At 52.6% G+C, this 17,789-nt stretch overlaps 3 protein-coding genes across 5 annotated transcripts in view; 1 reads left to right on the top strand and 2 right to left on the bottom strand.

The window, feature by feature from the left end:
• Nucleotides 1–3,305: 3,305 nt before the first annotated feature.
• On the bottom strand, nt 3,306–4,960 carry TIMM29 (translocase of inner mitochondrial membrane 29). Its single transcript, XM_052643700.1, has 2 exons — nt 4,859–4,960; nt 3,306–4,782 (listed from the first exon to the last, which is right to left on the bottom strand). Exons 1-2 carry the CDS (start codon nt 4,950–4,952, stop codon nt 4,094–4,096), a joined length of 783 nt encoding a protein of 260 aa, XP_052499660.1. The 5' UTR covers nt 4,953–4,960; the 3' UTR covers nt 3,306–4,093.
• Nucleotides 4,961–5,117: 157 nt separating this feature from the next.
• Nucleotides 5,118–10,705, top strand: YIPF2 (Yip1 domain family member 2). Of its 2 annotated transcripts, XM_052642609.1 has the most exons (10): nt 5,118–5,190; nt 5,345–5,403; nt 6,040–6,194; nt 6,310–6,390; nt 7,305–7,392; nt 8,823–8,939; nt 9,023–9,189; nt 9,269–9,451; nt 9,538–9,668; nt 9,784–10,705. In XM_052642609.1, exons 2-9 carry the CDS (start codon nt 5,373–5,375, stop codon nt 9,649–9,651), a joined length of 936 nt encoding a protein of 311 aa, XP_052498569.1. In that variant the 5' UTR covers nt 5,118–5,190; nt 5,345–5,372; the 3' UTR covers nt 9,652–9,668; nt 9,784–10,705. The 2 variants fall into 2 exon arrangements, with proteins under 2 accessions (XP_052498569.1, XP_052498571.1); XM_052642611.1 differs by lacking the exon at nt 5,118–5,190 and having other exon boundaries at nt 5,233–5,403.
• CARM1 (coactivator associated arginine methyltransferase 1) overlaps nt 9,884–17,789 on the bottom strand; it is a 42,104-nt gene continuing 34,198 nt past the window's right edge. Inside the window, exons 7-16 of one of the 2 annotated variants that reach the window (XM_052642607.1) lie at nt 17,675–17,765; nt 17,414–17,495; nt 13,232–13,317; nt 12,937–13,026; nt 12,383–12,520; nt 12,211–12,300; nt 12,017–12,129; nt 11,825–11,902; nt 11,515–11,583; nt 9,884–11,360 (exon numbers count right to left, since the gene is read on the bottom strand). In XM_052642607.1, the coding sequence (XP_052498567.1) occupies nt 11,218–11,360; nt 11,515–11,583; nt 11,825–11,902; nt 12,017–12,129; nt 12,211–12,300; nt 12,383–12,520; nt 12,937–13,026; nt 13,232–13,317; nt 17,414–17,495; nt 17,675–17,765 (980 nt within the window). In that variant the 3' untranslated portion in view covers nt 9,884–11,217. The remainder of the gene's footprint in view (nt 11,361–11,514; nt 11,584–11,824; nt 11,903–12,016; nt 12,130–12,210; nt 12,301–12,382; nt 12,521–12,936; nt 13,027–13,231; nt 13,318–17,413; nt 17,496–17,674; nt 17,766–17,789) is intronic. The other variant, XM_052642608.1, reaches the window with a different exon arrangement.

The following is a 17,789-nucleotide window of genomic DNA, read 5'->3' as shown; positions in this document are numbered from 1 at the left end:
CACGTTTCAGCATCTGCAAAACAGCTCAAAGGACAGGCCTCAGAATATTATCTATAGCCCTTGAGGAGGAACTAAAGGTCCTCGACTTTAATGGTGAAACTATTATTTTGAATTGCTTGGCTCTTTCCCTGTGTTTCTGTATGTTTGCACTTCTCTAATAGAATTTATTCTTTGAAACTTGGGGAAAGCCAAGGAGGCTAAAGTTTTTCTACAGACAAGGCAGGCAAAGGATATGGTGGGATCTGTCCTAGGAAGGCCCTGTAGGGTCCTGCTCAGTTATACTTCCAATCCATGAGCATGGACTATCTTTGCATTTATTTGTATCTTCAATTTCTTTCCTCCAGGACTTCCCTGGTGGCCTAGGGGTTAAGAATCCATCTTCAAGTAAAGAACAGACTTTTGGACTCAGTGGAAGGAGAGGGAGATAATTTGAGAGAGCAGCACTGAAACATACACATCACCATGTGTAAAGCAGATAGCCAGCGCAAGCTTGATATATGACGCAGGGCACCCAAAGCCAGTGCTCTGTGACAGCCTGGAGGGATGGGGTGGGGAGGGAGGCAGAGGGGGCATTCAGGATGCAGGTGACGCATGCGTATCTGTGGCCAATTCATATTCAGTTCAGTCGCTCAGTCGTGTCTGACTCTTTACGACCCCATGGACTGCAGCATGCCAGGTCTCCCTGTCCATCACCAACTCCAGGAGCTTACTCAAAACTCATGTCCATCGAGTCAGTGATGCCATCCATCTCATCCTCTGTTGTCTTCTTCTCCTCCCGCCTTCAACCTTTCCCAGCATCAGGGGCTTTGCCAATGAATCTGTTCTTCACATCAGGTAGCCAAAGTATTGGAGTTTCAGCTTCAGCATCAGTCCTTCCAATAAATATTCAGGACTGATTTCCTTTAGGATGGACTGGTTTGATCTCCTGGCAATCCAAGGGACTCTTAAAGTCTTCTCCAACACCACAGTTCAAAAGCATCAAGGCGTTCAGCTTTCTTTATAGTCCAACTCTCACATCTATACACGACCACTGGAAAAACCATAGCTTTGACTAGACTGACCTTTGTCGGCAAAGTAATGTCTGCTTTTATTTCTATTATTTTGACTGTGCTGAGTCTTCACTGCTGTGTGCAAACTCTCTGCAGTTATGGCATTCAGGCTTCTCATTGCTGAGCACAGACTCCAGCGCACGTGGGCTCAGTAGCATGCCCCATAGCATGTGGGATCTTAGTTTACCCCACCAGGGATTGGACCTGTGTCCCCAGCTTCGGAAGGTGGATTCTTAACCACTGCACCACCAGGCAAGTACCCTCTCTGCTTTTTAATATGCTGTCTAGGTTTGTCATAGCTTTTCTTCCAAGGAGCAAGTGTCTTTTAATTTCATGGCTGCAGTCACCATCAGCAGTGATTTTGGAGCCCCCCAAAATAGTCTCGGTTTCCACTGTTTCCCCATCTATTTGCCATGCAGTGATGGGACCGGATGCCATGATCTTAGTTTTCTGAATGTTGAGTTTTAAGCCAACTTTTTCACTCTCCTCTTTCACCTTCATCTAGAGGCTTAGTTGCAGGGAATGCAGATTGGATCCCTCATCAGGGAACAAAGATTCCACATGCCTGGGGCAACTAAGCCCTCAACCTGCAATTTTTGAGCCCCTGCACTCTAGAGCCCACAACTATAGAAGCCCAAGGGCCACAGTGAAGACCCAGCGCAGCCAAAAAAAAAATTTCTTTCTTCAATGTCTTATATAGGTCTTTCACCTCCTTGGTTGAACGCATTCCTGTCATTCTTTTTGTTGCAATCGTAAACTGTTTTAATTTCTCCAAGACACATCTTTCTATATCCTGCAACTTTAATGAATTTATTCAGTTTATTTGGCAACTTTTCTATATACACCATCATGTCACCTGTAAATACTTACTTTTCTTTCCAACTTAGTTAACTTTTACTTCTTGCCTAATTGCTTTGGCCCGTCAACCACACAGCTGGTTAGGTGTAAAAGCTGAGATTCAAACCTATTTTTTTTGGCTGCACTGTGTGGCTTTTAAGATTTTAGTTCCCTGGGCAGAGACTGAACCTATGCCCTCTGCAGTGAAAGCTCTAAGTCCTAACCATTGGATCAACAGGAATTGCCTCAAAACCCACTTCCTCCTCAGATTCTACAGCCCTTATGCAAAGAGAGACACTCTGTCTACCTTGCTATTTAGGCCCTGGGCAGGGTTGAGATCTGAAGGTCTCTTACACTGGACTGAGCAAAGGATGGGGAGCCAAGTCCCTGGTCTGCTTCCCCTTCCCTGGTAGGATCACATCAACTCCGACCTATAACGGGCATGTCTAGTATAAACATTTGCTGGGGTCCACACTGGGCTGAGCACTAAGGGATACTGGAAGCTCAACAGTGAACAGTTAATGAAGCTTAAGCTGGACCGTCCTCTGGAGGTTTGTGTATACTCTAAGGTGCTGAGCATGAGCATTCAGGCCCCTGTCAAACCTAACCACTCCAGTCCACACGCCTCATAGCAAACTCAGGACACCAGAGCTACTGGAGCAGGGAGCAAACATGGTAGGGCTCCCTGACTTTGAGTGTCATTTAATAACCAACTCAATGATGATGTGCAATCCTCTTAATACTTTTAAAAAACTTTTATAATTTTGGCCATGCCTTGAGGTACATGGATGGGATCTTAGTTCCCTGACCAGGGTTGGAACCTGTGCCCCTGCAGTGGAAACTTGGAGTCTTGACCACTGGACCACCAGGAAAGTCTGTCTCTTTTTTCTAAATACTTCATTATTGTGGTAAAGAGCAAGTCTCATTTCGATACCAGTGCATCTCAAACCTTTCCCTGCTGTTGGTTAATTTCTCTGAACAAAGACAACAGGATTCAGGTCCAGAGCCTTCAGCAGGTAATGGTATAGGATTACAAATTATAATATCATTCCTCTTTTGTTTTCATTGCTTTTTGTTTATATTCACTTATTTCTGTATTTAGGTTTTATTTATGGCTAGTGGTAACAGTATTCAGTAGTTTCTGGTAGCACGTTATTAGGGTCAAAGATAATACCACGAGTTTGAGGATTAAGTCACAGGGTTAGGAGTTAGTTTCAATCATGAAGTCTGCCACAGCTCTGGAAAAATAACAAAATTTTTCCTTTGTAAAATGGACATGCTGGCTTAAAGATGCTCCTCTGCCCCCAAATAAGGACATAAACATTACCATGTGTCCAATGCACCCTATAGTATGAAAGAAAGGTCCAAGTACCAAAACTTAACAGCAAAACAGATTAACACAATGTAACAACAAAAATGGTTGTTTCATCTCCCGATTTATTAACTAGTCATAGACCCCATCAGTGACAGAGGCAGTCTCACGCTTGTAACATTAGTTTCAAAAGTATGATTTTAACCCAGCTATAGACATTAACATACTCCTTTCCAAATGATTCTGTATTTTCAAGGTTACTGAAAGGAAATGGCAACCCACTCCAGTATTCTTGCCTGAGAAATCCCACAGACAGAGGCGGCTTGTGGGCTCCAATCCTTGGAGTTGCAAGAGAGTCTCACTCCAGTTAGCAATGGAACAATAAGGACAGTATGAAATGTTATCAGTTGCGGGAAGCCGAGTGAACCTTTACACAGAATGTCTCGATTATTGTTCCTAATTCCTCTGAGACTACAATTACTTAAAACTGAATTAAAAAATACATGTCCCTCATGGAAATAAAGAATAAACCTTTTAGGTCAAATTTTAAAACGAAAATCTGCAAGTTACCCTAGTCAGGAGAACCGTGAAGCCCAGTGAAAAAGCCTTATTTCCGCCTAAAGTTTCTTACCAACTGTGGCAGTAATAAAGACAACATGGCACGTCTCTCTGCTCTCCCCAACTCCTAGACCAGGGAGGCTCTCAATGAGCCGTCTGCTCACAGCGAACAGGTGAGAGGGAGGCCCCCGATTTTGTGAAAACCCAGGGAGAGAACGCTGCAAATAATTTACTTCCACCACTCTGCGTCTGAGGCTCACACGCACCAACTGCACATTCCCGGGCCAGCATTCTGCGGGGGCCGGGAGCCCGGTCGGGACCCGGGGGGGTCTGAGGTTCATCTCGCGACCTCCGAAGACAGCAGAGAGTCAGCCTGGCTCAGGGCGAGCTGGTCCTTCTTCTCCTTCTGCAAAACCTGATCCTCCCACAGCGCCTGGTCCACCTGGTCGTCGGTGAGCACCACGGGCTTGAATTTCTCGTCGAAGAGCCGCTCATTGGCCTCCGAGTGCAGCTGGTGGGGCCCGACGATGCGCAGGTGAGCCGGCAGGTGCAGGAACTCGTCGTCGTTGATGTCGCAGTCGCGCATCCGGGCCCCCAGCACCCACCAGCGGCCCACGAAGCCCACATCCAGAATCCGGTCGGGGAAGTCGGTCCAGCGGGGCTGCAGGTAGCGACAGCGAGCCTGGTAGAGGCTGGCCTGGGCGTCGAAGGGCGCCTCGTACACCAGCGAGCAAAGGCCCAGGCTCACGTGGCGCAGACAGCCGCGACCCCGCAGCCAGAGCAGCCGCTGCACGAACGCCTCCGAGTCGCGGTTGCGAGTGGCGGGCGCCAGCAGCAGGAGGGTCCCCGATGCGTCGAGCAGCGCCTCCTCGAAGGCTGCCTCGCTCGGTGCCAGGGAGCAACAGGCCGCCGCGCCACCCAGCAGCCCCAAGTACACGGCCGCCCTGCCGGGCCGAGCCCGCGCCGCCGCCGCCGCGTCCTTGCAGGCCTCGGCGTAATCTTGGAGCAGCGAGCGGGCCCACGCGCCTGAGGGGAGAAAAGAGGAATGAGAGCCGCCTGGCCGCTGGCGCCACCCACCCCGCCGCCTCCCGCCGCTACTCACCCAACCGCGCCCACACGCCGGGCTTTGCGGCTGCAGCGTCACCCGCCTCTCTACGGCTTCGGGACCAAAATCTCTTCAGAGCAGCAGCCGCCATTGTCTTCCGGCTGGGCGTCCGCGCTCCGAAGAGAAACACCAAGCATACAAAACAGAAGGCCCGGAGAATCTCTTCTGCGCAAGCGTCAACATCACCGGAAATCGTTTCCCATCGGAAAAGGATAGCAGACGGACCGACGCCGGATGTTGCTGTCAGATCTGAGTGGGGTCATCTGCGGCCGGTAGGCGGGTCGCGCAGGCGCAGAGAGCCCGAGCCCCGCCGGTTGAGACCGCCTCAGGTAAGGGGGGCGTGGGTACACCTGTGGGGCAGGAGAGGCGAGTTCACGTTCCGGTGGGTGCGGTAGCCGCCAGGCCGGGCTTGAGGCTGAGGCTGGCGTCCAGGAGGGGCGCCGACTGGTGTCGAGAGAGAGTCTGATTGGCCTCTATCCTCAGAGGGATGCGGTGACGACCCTGAGAGACCATGGCAGCGCCCGACGAGCTCGCCTTCCACGGTGAGTGCAGCCGCGACCCGGCCCGAACCCTGTTCCTTCCACTGGCCGAAACCTCCCATCGAGTTTCCAGCTCAGATCTAACCCGAACCCCAGTCAGCTGTGAACAACCACCTAGACATGAAACCCATTCCTAACTCGAACCCCTTGCGTGCTGTCTCTCAGTCGTGTCCGACTCTTTGCGACCCCGTGGACTGTAGCCGGCCAGGCTCCTCTGTCCATGGGATTCTCCCGGCAAGAATACTGGAGTGGGTTGACACTTCCTCCTCCAGGGGACCTTCCCGACCCAAGTATCAAACCCGGGTCTCCTGCATCTCCTTCCTGCATTGGCACCGCTCCCACCTTAAACTCAGACCACAAATCTGAGGCTCTGCCCCAGCCCTCATTGTGGTCCTGTGTTAGGAAGGAGGGGACATGCCTCCTTCCCGCTCACCATAGTTGAGGAAACTCTGGGCTGGGGGTAACACCGAGGTGGGGATGGTTACTCTTGGCTCCCAGATGTCCTTCAGTCACTAAGTCATGCCCGACTCTTTGCAACCCCATGGACGGCAGCATGCCAGTCTCCCCAGACGAGCTGTGGGCGAAACAAAATTGCCTCGACTCCCAAATACACCTGTGCCCCATATTCCTTCTCGACAGAGTTCGAGGAAGCTACTAATCTGCTGGCCCAGACCCCGAATGAGACCACCACCAGAAGTGATCAGCTGAGCCCTAAGGGGCACGTGGCTGTGGCAATGGACTCAGGCGCCAGTTACGGAGCTGAGGATGAGGTAGAAGAGAGCGACAAGACCGTGGTGAGTCCCAGCAGTCCCTGTGCCCTGCCTCTGTCTTGTCCCTCCTACCCTCTCTCTGGCGCACCCCTCCACCCCCGCCCCCACACCCCCAGCACTGAAAGTCTGCACTGTGCAGCTCCTACAGGAGGAGAAGCAGCAGCCTGGTTTCTGGACCTTTGGCTACTATCAGAGCTTCTTCGACGTGGACACCTCACAGGTCAGACCGGGGAAGCTGGTGGGATGGGGTCCAGCCACTATTCACTGAGAATTACTAGGCACCAGGCCTTGGGCCATTGCTGGCAATAGGCACATGGGAGAACAGCTCCCACCCAGGCTGGTAGACATGACTGTGTGCACTACATGGATGTGGAGTGAGTGGGACTCTTGGGAACACGGGGAGAACATGTGACATGGTGCACAGGGAAAGGCCCCCTGGAGAAGGCGACAGATTTGTTGGGACTTAGACAAGCAGGTAGACTTAGAGTGGAGGGAAGCATAAGTATGTTCCAGGCACGGGAAACAGCATAGGCAGGGGATCAGAGGTGAGAGAAGCCAACCGCTACTGCGAGGCTGCCTCTCACTCAGTCTGGAGAGTGAGGTGGGGCCAGGCAGAGAGGCCAGGTCACCAAGGGTCTCATGAACTGTACTAAGGAGTTTGGGTTTTATCCTAAAGGTGCTAGGGAGTCACGGAAGGGTTCAGAGCAGGAAAGGACTGAGTAACATGGAATTGGAGGCCAGGGTGGGAGATGGTAATAGCCAGGGTTGTGGAGTAGGGAAGACGTTGGCAGAGATGGGGGAAGGACATTACCCAGGATTTGTTGACAGTTCTTACTGGGGGCAGGAGGCGGTGGGGAGCAGGGGAGTCCAGGGCAGCCAAGCAGAGAGGAGGGGGAAGCTAACAAAAAGATGGCAGGCCCTGAAGCGTCCTTCAGAGTGGGGGGACAGTGGGATATTGAGTAGGGGCTGCCCAGGGCAAGGGGCTCCAGGCCACAGGAGAGAAATGAGAGCATGGAGAGAGGAGATGGGAGGTCAGCAGGGAAGGAACCCCTAAGGAGGGTAACCCTCTTTCCTTTGTGGGTAGTGAGGAGCCCCAGATGGGCTTCTGTCCTAGGTCCTGGCCTTGCCCCCCAGGTCCTGGACCGGATCAAAGGGTCGTTGCTGCCCCGACCTGGCCACAACTTTGTACGGCACCACCTACGGAATCGGCCAGACCTGTACGGTGAGTGAGGTTGTGCCTTCAGTTCATTCAATTATTGATGCAACACATGTTGACAGAGGGCCAGGCCCTGGTATACAGCTGAGCACAAAGCAGAGTCACTCAGGTAGAACTGAAACATACTCTGTTCATGTAGACAGGGTCAAGCAAGGCTGCAGAGGGCTGCGGGCTGGGAAGAGAAGCAGAGTGTTTAGAGGGTGGGGGCTGCTGTGTTGTGTGGGTTGCTCAGGGAAGGCCCTTCGGAGGAGGGTGAGGGAATGAGCCTTGTTGGTGTCGGGGTTAAGGGTGGAGAGACCCAGGGAAGAGTATCACGAAAGAGGTGTGTGGCAGATACAGGCTCGCACTGCAGCCTGGAACAAGCTGCCAGCAGGCCCCTGAGGTGACCGGTGAGGTCACATGGGCCTCCTATGCTTTGGTGAGAAGAGATCTTAGCCAAGCGCCCTTGGGTGCTGCAGGCCCTGTGCAGGGCAAGGGCAGAAGCTGGAGGACCAGGGAGGAGTCGCGTGTGGGATCGTGGGCCTGGCCTGGGGGTGTGGAGAGTGGGGGTTAGATCCTGGCAAACGTGCAAGATGGAGCCAACAGGGTGTGCTGACACACAACATGGGGTGGGAGGAGAGGTGGCAAGGACGCTGCCCAGCTTTTGCCTGGACTATGAGAAAGCAGGACCTTCCTTGGTGGCTCAGATGGTAAAGAATCTGCCTGCAATGCAGGAAACCAGGGTTTGATCCCTGGATTGGGAAGATCCCCTGGAGAAGGGAATGGCAACCCACTCCAGTATTCTCACTGGAGAATTCCATGGACAGAGAAGCATGGCAGCTACAATCCGTGGGGTCACAGAGTTGGACACGACTGGGTGACTAACAATTTCCCCAGAAAGAGGGAATTCCATTTATCAATGGGAAAAGGCAAGAAGATTCTGAGGGAAAGAGTGGGAGTGCCAGGCGGAATGGAACATTGAATAGGAGCCCCAGGTTCAGGGCAGAGGCCCAGACTTGGGACACTGGGGGTTGTGGGCACAGAGGTGGCAGAAGGCCCTGAGGTTTGACGAGCTCACCAAAGGGGTGAATGAACACAGAGGAGGTTTGAGAACTGGCCCGGGTGGGCCCCTTATTGTTAAAGAGCTCAGGGAGTCAAAGAGGCTGAGGAGTTGCCAGTGAGATGAGACAAAAGCAAGAGGGTAAAATCCTGGGAACCACATGGAGAGTGTTTCCAGATGGAGGGGGATCAGCTAGGTCAAAGGTCACTGAAAGGCCGAGAGAGATGAGGGATGAAGGCTGGATTCAGCTGCTAGTCTGTCACCCGTATGACACCGTATCAAGGGAGCGGTGGGGGTGGAGGCAGCCCAGAGCTTGGAAAGAGGCTGGGACCGGATGGGGCAGGTCACTAGTCCTGGGAGCTCCCACCCTGGGGCCCTGACCGTGCTCCACCCACAGGCCCCTTCTGGATCTGTGCCACACTCGCCTTCGTCTTGGCCATCACTGGCAACCTGACCCTGGTGCTGGCCCAGAGGAGGGACCCATCCATCCACTACAGCCCCCAGTTCCACAAAGGCAAGTGAAGCGGGCAAGGCCTGGGAGCTGGCAGGGCTCGGGGTGCTCTGGGGCCCTGGAGTGATAACCCGATTGACCCGCAGTGACCGTGGCCAGTGTCACCATCTACTGCTACACGTGGCTGGTGCCGCTGGCGCTGTGGGGCTTCCTGCGGTGGCGCAAGGGTGTCCGGGAGCGCATGGGGCTTTACACCTTTCTGGAGACCGTGTGCGTCTACGGCTACTCCCTCTTTGTCTTCATCCCCACTGTGGTGAGTGGGGCCCAGGGGATAGGTGGGTCCTGGGCGCCACAGGGATGACCTGCTAGCCAGCTGCCTGTATCTCCCCCAGGTCCTGTGGCTCATCCCTGTCCCGTGGCTGCAGTGGCTCTTCGGGGCCCTGGCCCTAGCCCTGTCGGCCACCGGCTTGGTGTTTACCCTCTGGCCCGTTGTCCGTGAGGACACCCGGTTGGCAGCTGGGGTGCTGCTGTCTGTGGTGGTGCTACTCCACGCCCTCCTGGCCATGGGCTGCAAGGTACTGGGCTGGGGTGGTCACAGGCTGGGCTTGGGGTGGGGACTCGGCTTGCCGGCTCCCATGCTGACCCAGGGCTCTCGGATCAGTTTTATTTCTTCCAGCCGCTGCCTCCAGAGCCCATGGCATCTCCCCACCAAGCCACCTCTCAGCCTGCAGCCACAGGGTTGCCACCCACCCTGCCAAGGCCCGTGGCAGCCTAGGAAGGCTGACCCTGCAGGTGAGGAACTGTCCCCAGCTGTGGCTGGGGCAGGTCTCCAGCTCCAACTGCCCCCCCCTCTGCCCCCGCCCGAGGTTAGAAGCCTCGGGGCCACTTCTGACTTTCTCTCTTTCAGACCCAAGAGATGGTGACTGGAGGCTCCCCTGAAACCTCAAGATCATTTCGCTACTTTCCAGACTTTTCTTACAAAGCAACACTTTTATTTTCTATGCAAAGGTGATTCAGAGAATTTATATAAAGGCGGGAGAGGGGCAGAGCAGGGAGCTTCCAGGGCGGCCATTGCCCCCCCGGGGCCACCCCAGCCTGGGCTGCACCTGCTCTTCCTGGGGTGCCCAGAGAGCGGGCCTTGAGCTGAGCCTGAGCTCCACCACATCCAAGTCTGGGGTTGTTAGAAACGGGGGAGCAGAATTAGAAGAAAACTGCCTGTGCTGAAACATATATTTCTATGGGTTTTTTTATTTTCATTTTTTTCCTTTTCTTTTTTTTTTGGAGAGGTCCCTGCAAGGCCCCTTCCCAGGCTGGGGTGGGACCAGAATGCCATCAGAGTAGGAGGGACGGGAGGAGCATCTACAAATACTGAAGGGGGTTCACAGGCCTAACATTAGCTACAAGGAGAAAGGACGCCTTCCACGACAGACCCTTGAGGTTTCTGCGTCTGCCCCAAGCGGCTGACACTGACCCTTCCCTCCAGGCCCAGGGCCCCCAGGCCACCCTTTCTAGCTCTGGGTGCAGGTGGGGGTGGGGCCTGCAGGGGCTCAGGGACAGGACAGCAGCAAGAGGCAGGGGCTGAGGACGGAGGGCCTTCCCGATAGCCGGGTGGGTTGTACATTCAAGTGTGAGGTGAACCCTTTGGTGGGAGGGGGCCGAGGGGCTCCCTGGGCTCCAGAGGCCCGGCCCCACCCCATCCTGAAGACTCGGTAGGACCACCCCTAACCACTGAGCCTCTGAGCTGGGGAGAGGGGCTGCTGGCTCGGCCCGGCCGGCCTGATTTCTCAGAGGGTCTGTGGATTGACACTGGTTCTTTTCATAAAAAAATAAAATTAAAAAAAGCAGCATGTCACGCCTGTGGTGACCAAGGCCTGGTAGTTGAAGGGGAGGCCCCTCCAGGAAGGGGCCAGGACTACCTTCCCTGCCAGAGACAGGCAGGGGACCGGCCCCGAGGGACCAGGCAGGGCAGCCACTGACCCCTCCCTCGCCACCAGGCCTGCAGCTATCAGACCCGGACACGCCTGTTAAAGATGATGTCAAACCCAGGTCAGGGTGGAGAGAGCCGGGTCGGGGGACGGTGGGCACAGAGCTCCCACGACATGATCGTGTGTAAAATATGGCAGCGACACGCGCTTGGGGCCAAGATGTGGGTGGGCAGTGGGGTGGGGGCGGCGGCGGCGGCAACGTCGTGTAAAAAAAGTGTTCAAGTTCCCGTAGCAAAGAGGCTGTGGCCGGGCGTGTGGGCCTCTCCAGGTCAGGGGTCACAGCCGCCCGGGGTTGGGGGGGGCAGGGTCTTCATTTGGTTTCCTGGTGCTGTCAGTCCGTTCCGCGCCGCAGGGGCCTAGCTCCCATAGTGCATGGTGTTGGTCGGGATGGACATGGGTGAGGCCATGGAGATGGCGGGGCCGCCCATGGTGAACTGGCTGTTGACCGCATAGTGGGCGCTGGAGCTGCCACTGCTGCTGCCCTGGGCGCCGGAGGACCCTGTGGGGCAGGGGGTGGGCACTCAGGGGCCGCCTCTGTCCCCTTGCCCGCCCAGACCCATGGCAGAGTCAGAGAGAAAGCACAGGTGAGAGGGCAGGCGGGCGCCCGGGCACACGCACACCCGCGGGGCCCTGCGACCCCCGCCCACCATTACCTTGGACAATCCCCGTGCTCATTATGGAGCCCATCCGGGAGTGGGTGTGATTGACAATCCCCGTGTTGGCTGCACAGCAGGAGGGAGGAAGGAAGGAAAGGAGATGGCGTCACCGCCCCCAGCCTGCCCGGCCCATGTGCCCGGCGTGGTGGGCGCTCACACTCGGGTGAGGGTGGGTGCGGCGCCCGCAGAGCAAGGTAGAGAGGCAGTTGGGGGGGCGGAGCTCAGCTCCCGGGGAAGAAGCAAAGGTGGTAAGGCAGAAGGCCCAAGCTCACGGTGGTCCTGGGCGCACCCACCCCCGTGGGCTCACCTAGAGGAATCAGGTTGTTGTGGCCCACACTGGAGCCTCCGGCAATAACACTGCTCAGGTCGTAGGCGGTCGGCATTCCTGCACCGGGGAAGGAGAGGTCAGGGCAGGAGGGCTCGACGGGCCAGCACCGGCGGGGGGACCAGGGAAGGACCCTGCCCCCACCCCCACCCCACGCACAAGTGGGCTGCTCACCGGCCACAGCCATCCCACTGCTGAGGTTGTAGGTGCTGCCGGCATTCCACATGTTCTCCGAGGGCGAAGTGTAGTGGGAGCCAGGCGGCGGGGAGGGTGTCGTGCCTGTGTATCTGTGGCAGAGACGGCCCATGGGCAGGGCGAGGGGCAGCGGGCGAGGAGGGCGCCCCCCGCAGGCCCAGGGCCCGTCCTACCTGAAGAATGGGTTTTTCAGGTCCAGGAGGTTGCTGGACTTGGAGCCTGTCTGGTCCACCTGGGCCACAATACTGATGTCGTAGCTCTGTCTGTGGGGCAGGAGGGCGGCCGTGAGCTGGCTGCCTGGAGGGAGCAAGCCCCTGCCGCCCCCGCCCCCACGGCTGCTCGCACCTTTTGTTGGCAATAAGCAGACATGTCCCTGAGAGCGTGTCCCCAGCCTTGGCGAACAGTGGCGACTGGAACAGGCACCGGACTTGGTACCAGTGGGTCAGGGGCTCCGTCGGGGCCGTGGACAGCCACACGGTCATTCTGCCAAGCAGGGACAGGCATGCCCTTGACTGGCTAGACCCCCACCTTGTGCATTTTGAGCTCTCCTCAGGCACTACCCCCCACCCCCGGCCCCCGCCACCCAGGGGTCCCCTGGAGCGGAGACAAGGCTGGCTGTCCAGGAAGTTCTACCTACGCCCACTCGCCCGGACATAAACGCCAAGAGACACAATCAGGTCCCGCGAAGAATAGTCACTTTGAACAGGGTAGACGACCCTACCCCCAATAGTCTATTGCTCGAAGGCCAGCTCCCACTGCCTTCTGCAAGGAGCAGTAGCACCCAGCGGAGTTGAGTCAGGCCCTCCCAGCCCCCAGTGCATCATCTGAGCCAGCCAGACCTGGAGTTACCACCTGGGGCTGAAGTGGGGGGGCCACCTGCTCTGCTTGGTTGCACTCACATAGAGCCGATGAAAGCGACATCAAACCAGAAAGCCAGACCGTGAACCAGCCCGGAATGCAGCATGTGGAACTTGAATGGGATTTCTATCCTGTAAGGCAAAGGGCAGTGATTGCTGGGGAAGCTGAACCAGGGCTTCTGGGAGAGGAGAGGGATGTGTGGGTGTTGGGTGTGGGGCCCCGGCCCGCCCTGCCTGGGAGGCAAGGTTCTGTCCAAGGGAGCTGGCAGTGGCCCTGACCTCCAGAAGAAGTTGAGCTCAGGAGGTCGGGGTGCCAGGGGTGGAGGGCTGCTGGTACCTGTGCAAATCTCCTTCTTTGGCTTCTAAGAAGTTCACCGTGTACTTGACGGACTTGGCCATCAGGATCCGGATGTCAAATGTGTCCTGGGAGAGAGCAGAGAGTGACCTGGCTTCAGGCACAGGGGCTGTGAGGAGAAGGGGAAGCCCGCCCCTCTTCCAGAGTCTGGCTGCAGCCTCTAGGCCATTTGGCTCAAACCAGTTTGCAGTTTACCCTTCTCAGCCATGCTTGGGGGAGGAGGAACTGGTCTAACACAATGGAGGGCAATTAGGTGACAGCTCTCAAAATGACAACTATTCATCTGCATGAAAGACTCGGCAGTTCCACTTCAGGGATTGTAACCTACAAACCTATGTGCACATGTACAAAACTTCCACCCATAATTACAGACTGCCAAGAGCAGAAACACCCTGGAAGTTACACTAGTGATGGCCCAACAGTGAAAGATCATGCGTGTGAAAAAGGACAAGAAGGCTCTTTGGAATAGATGGGGAAAGATCTCCAAGATAAACTGTTACGCAAGTTCACAAAAATCAAGTGAGAGAACTATGCTTGACATCACTCACAGCTATGACAGAGATTTCATGTCAGACTGCCAAGAACTATATGAACTGAATAAAAAAGAAAACCAACAACAACAACAACAGTTGTCTGAAATCACTGGAAAGCAACCACAGCAGCCATAGCTTTGGGGCCAAGACCTTAGCGGAGAGGTGCTTTTCGACATGTGCCTTTCCCCTTGGGGTGGGGCCCTTCAGAGGCCTCCCTGTGTGGGGAAAGCCAGGTGGGAACTCGGGATTACTGAGGCAGCTAGGACTCAAGGGGCCAAGCTGCTAAATAAAAAGGAAATGTGGAGATTCGAGGTGGACACTGCACATGTGATTTTAGTTCTTGGCATTTGCCAGTTTTTGAGCTACATGTGGGATGGAGGTAGGGAACCAAGCAGAAAGATGCTTCTATGAGATTAAAAAGCTAAAGCAAAGGGACTTCTCCGCCGGTCCAGTGGTTTAGACTCCACATTTCCACTGCAGGGCTCACAGGTTCAATCCCTGGTCAGGGAACCAAGATCCCTCAGGCCATGCAACTCAGCCAAATAATTACATTAAATAAGCAGACTTCTTTAAAAAAAATACTGACTAAAGATGGCTGACTGAACAAATGCATTTACTGCCCCATTAAAAGAGAAATAAGATTTTTTAAATGAAGCTATCTTTTTTTAAATACGATTTTTAATTTTTAATTTAAATATGGTTCAGCACCATATTGGAACTGGGAGGCTAGCACAGGGGCCCTGTGAACCACCAGACTCACTAAGACCATGAAGACTACCCTGAAGCAGCAGTTCTCAAAACATGGTCCCTTTCCAGAGCTCCCTCAAGGTCAAAACTATGTTCACGATAACACTAAGGTGTTTTCTGTCCTTGTCAGTCATTCACTCACCTATGATACCACAACAGATTGAATGCAGAGGCAGAATCCAATAACAGCAACAAAATAAGCAGAATCTGACTGTCTTCTGCTAAGCCAGACACCAAAGAGACTGGCAAATTCCAAATGACACTGATTCTTGCTGGAAAGTTTTAGAAAATAGTTTTCAAAAAATGCTGTTTATATTAACATATAATGGGTTTTACTGTCATCCTTTAATGTACATTCTTAAATTTCTTGAGTTTAGTTTTTAACACCAATAGATATTGGCAGTATATCAGTCAATAAACACATATTTAGGACCTTCCTAGTGGTCCAGCGGCTAAGAATCCACCTGCCAACGCAGGGACACGGTTTGGTCCCTGGTCTGGGAAGACGCCACATGCTGCAGGGCAACTAAAGCCTGCGCGTACTACTGAAGCCCGAGGGCCCTAGAGCCAGCGCTCCGCAACAGGAGAAGCCGCTGCAACGAGGAGGCCCTGCACAGCAACCACAGGGTAGCCCCTGCTCTCCACAGCTAGAGTCCACAGCAACGAAGACCCAGCGCAGCCAAAAGTAATAAAAACAGATTGTTTTTAATTGTTTAAATACATATATATATATATATATGTAACACACATTTACAAAAGTTCTTTGGGATCCTACATTTTTATGAATGTAAAAGGGTCCTGAGTTGAAAATGTTTGAGAACTGCTGCCTTACAGGGAAGCCAGGCAATATGGCAACAAAGTAGAATTGAAGAGCAGCCTCCAAATATCTTAAATGCTTCACTGGACCAAAGTGCTACCTCCTTATGGCTACTTGCCTGAAGAAAAACAAATCCTTGGAAAGAAAACTATCCTCCAGAGCCTCTATAATTTTTCGTTCTGACACTTAGGACCAGGTACACCAAGAGACAGAACAAAGAACGAAACCAAGAGAAGAAGGAGCAGAAATACATTTACCACTTATCCTCCAGATTCTACAAATCAGACTTATATTTAACATGTTCAAGGAAAAAGAGGGAACAAATTTCACAGAGAACTGAAATTTTACAAAATCGGGGAGGGAGTGTTGGATGGGCAATCAAAAGGAACTACCAACTTCTAGTTGTAAGATAAAATAAGTACCAGTAATGTAATGTACAACGTGATAAATACAATTAACTCTGCAATACATATGAAAGTTGTTATGAGATTAAATCCTGAGAGCTCCTATCACAAGAAAATGTTTGTTTTTTTTTCCCAAAGAAAAACCAAGAACTGATTCCGATTAGACATAGTGTTGAGAAGATTGAAACTGGGAGATGGATAAGGAGACTGTAAAAATTATAGAATTAATTGGGAGAAAAAGATGGAAAAATACAGAAAAGAGTAAAGAGTATAAGAATCTTTTGAGATGTGGTGAAAAGATCTCATATACACATAATCAGAGAACCAAGAGAAGAAACATGGGGCAGCGGTCATGTTTAAAGTGATGCTGTCCTAGAGTCTTGCAAAACTAGTGAAAGACAATTGGGGGTGGGTGGGGGGATAATATATAACTTATTAAGACAAAAGAAAGTAAGAAAAGAGTTAAAAAGAAAAAAGGGTCAGGATAAAAAAAATAGGATGATGACAGATTTATAGCCATGAAGACCAGTAATTACATTAAATATAAATAATCTAAACATTCTAATTAAAAGACAAAACCCATCAATCTGGTTAAAGAATAAAACTCAAATACATGCTATTTACATGAGATAAACCTTAATAAGGTTATAAAAGGGTTGAAAGTATAAGGATGGAAAAATATGTATCGTATAAAGATTAACCAAAGAAAGCCTGAGTAGCGAAACTATTATCAGAAAAAAAACAGACTTTAAGGCAACAGTACTACTAGACATTTTTAAAATAAAGATACTTCTTATAGTTACAAAAGGATCAATCCAACAGGAACATATAAACATAATCCTAAATCTGTATGCACCTAATAGTAATACAAAAAAAGAAAGTCAGGCAAAAACTATCAGAACTACATGGAAAATAAATCTACAATCAGTGACTGGAAAGGCACATCAAAAAATCAGCAGAGACAAAGAAGACTTGACCAACATGATTAACAAATGTGACTGAACTGCTATTAATGTAACAATGTACTCAACAAGTGATTTTCTCAAGGAAGTACACAGAGAACATAAACCAACAGAGAATGCACACTGGGCATAAAGCAACTCTGAACAAATTTCAAAGGAGGGAAATCATACAGTGTATGTTCTCTGAACACAGAAAAACTTAGAACAACACGTTGATTACGCTACACTTTGAGAGGAAAAAAGATTGAAAAACTGTATATATTTGTATATGCACGTTTAGGTATCAGAGTTCTAAAAGACAGACAACAAGACTGTTTGCCTATAAGAAAGAGAACTGTGTGTTAGGGTACAGAAGTGGGAGGCTTTCCACTTTTGTACTTTTTTGATTTTTGAACCATGGGTCTATACATGACCCATGTTCAAAAATCTTATTAAAGTCAATCGAACAGAATCAGTTCATCAAGGATCAATGCATCTGATAACAAGTACTACATGCTGTGAGCTAAGTACTCTACATGCCTTGCTACTTTATTCCCAACATCCCCGTGAGAGCTCTCTGCAGGGGCAGAAACTCAGCTTCAGTGGTTTCCCTTGCGCTGCACAGCTTGCACAGGCCTGACAAGAAAGCTTCCCTCCTGCCACCCCAGATGAGGGCCACGCCCAGCGCTAACTCCAGGAGTGCCCTGGGTGCCTGCACTCACCACCACAGGCTGCCGGAAATACTCGTCCACTGCAGCACCTCGGAGGGCTGACAGGTCCACTCCGTGGAAGGATGGCTGGTACCTGCAGAAAGCGCCCGCCCCCCATGGCAAGGTCACCAGCAGCAGGAGACAGGCGGGCCAGACTGCCTTCTCTCCCAGCTGGCCCTCATCCAGCCCATCTTTTAGGTCCCATGAAGGATAAGGAATGAGAGCGAGGCGGGGCTGTCCCCGAGGAGGCAGGACCCTGAGGGGCACACTCACCAGAAGTTGGCCTTGGTGAACTGCTCCATGTAGAGCTGCTCGTCCGTGAAGGGTGCCAGGTGGACATCACCAATGGTGGGGAACATGTTTCCTGGGAGTAGGGGCAAGGAGGGGT

Source organism: Budorcas taxicolor, chromosome 7, assembly GCF_023091745.1.
Source record: "Budorcas taxicolor isolate Tak-1 chromosome 7, Takin1.1, whole genome shotgun sequence".
NCBI lineage: Eukaryota > Metazoa > Chordata > Mammalia > Artiodactyla > Bovidae > Budorcas > Budorcas taxicolor.
This window is presented reverse-complemented; position numbering and strand designations above follow the sequence as displayed.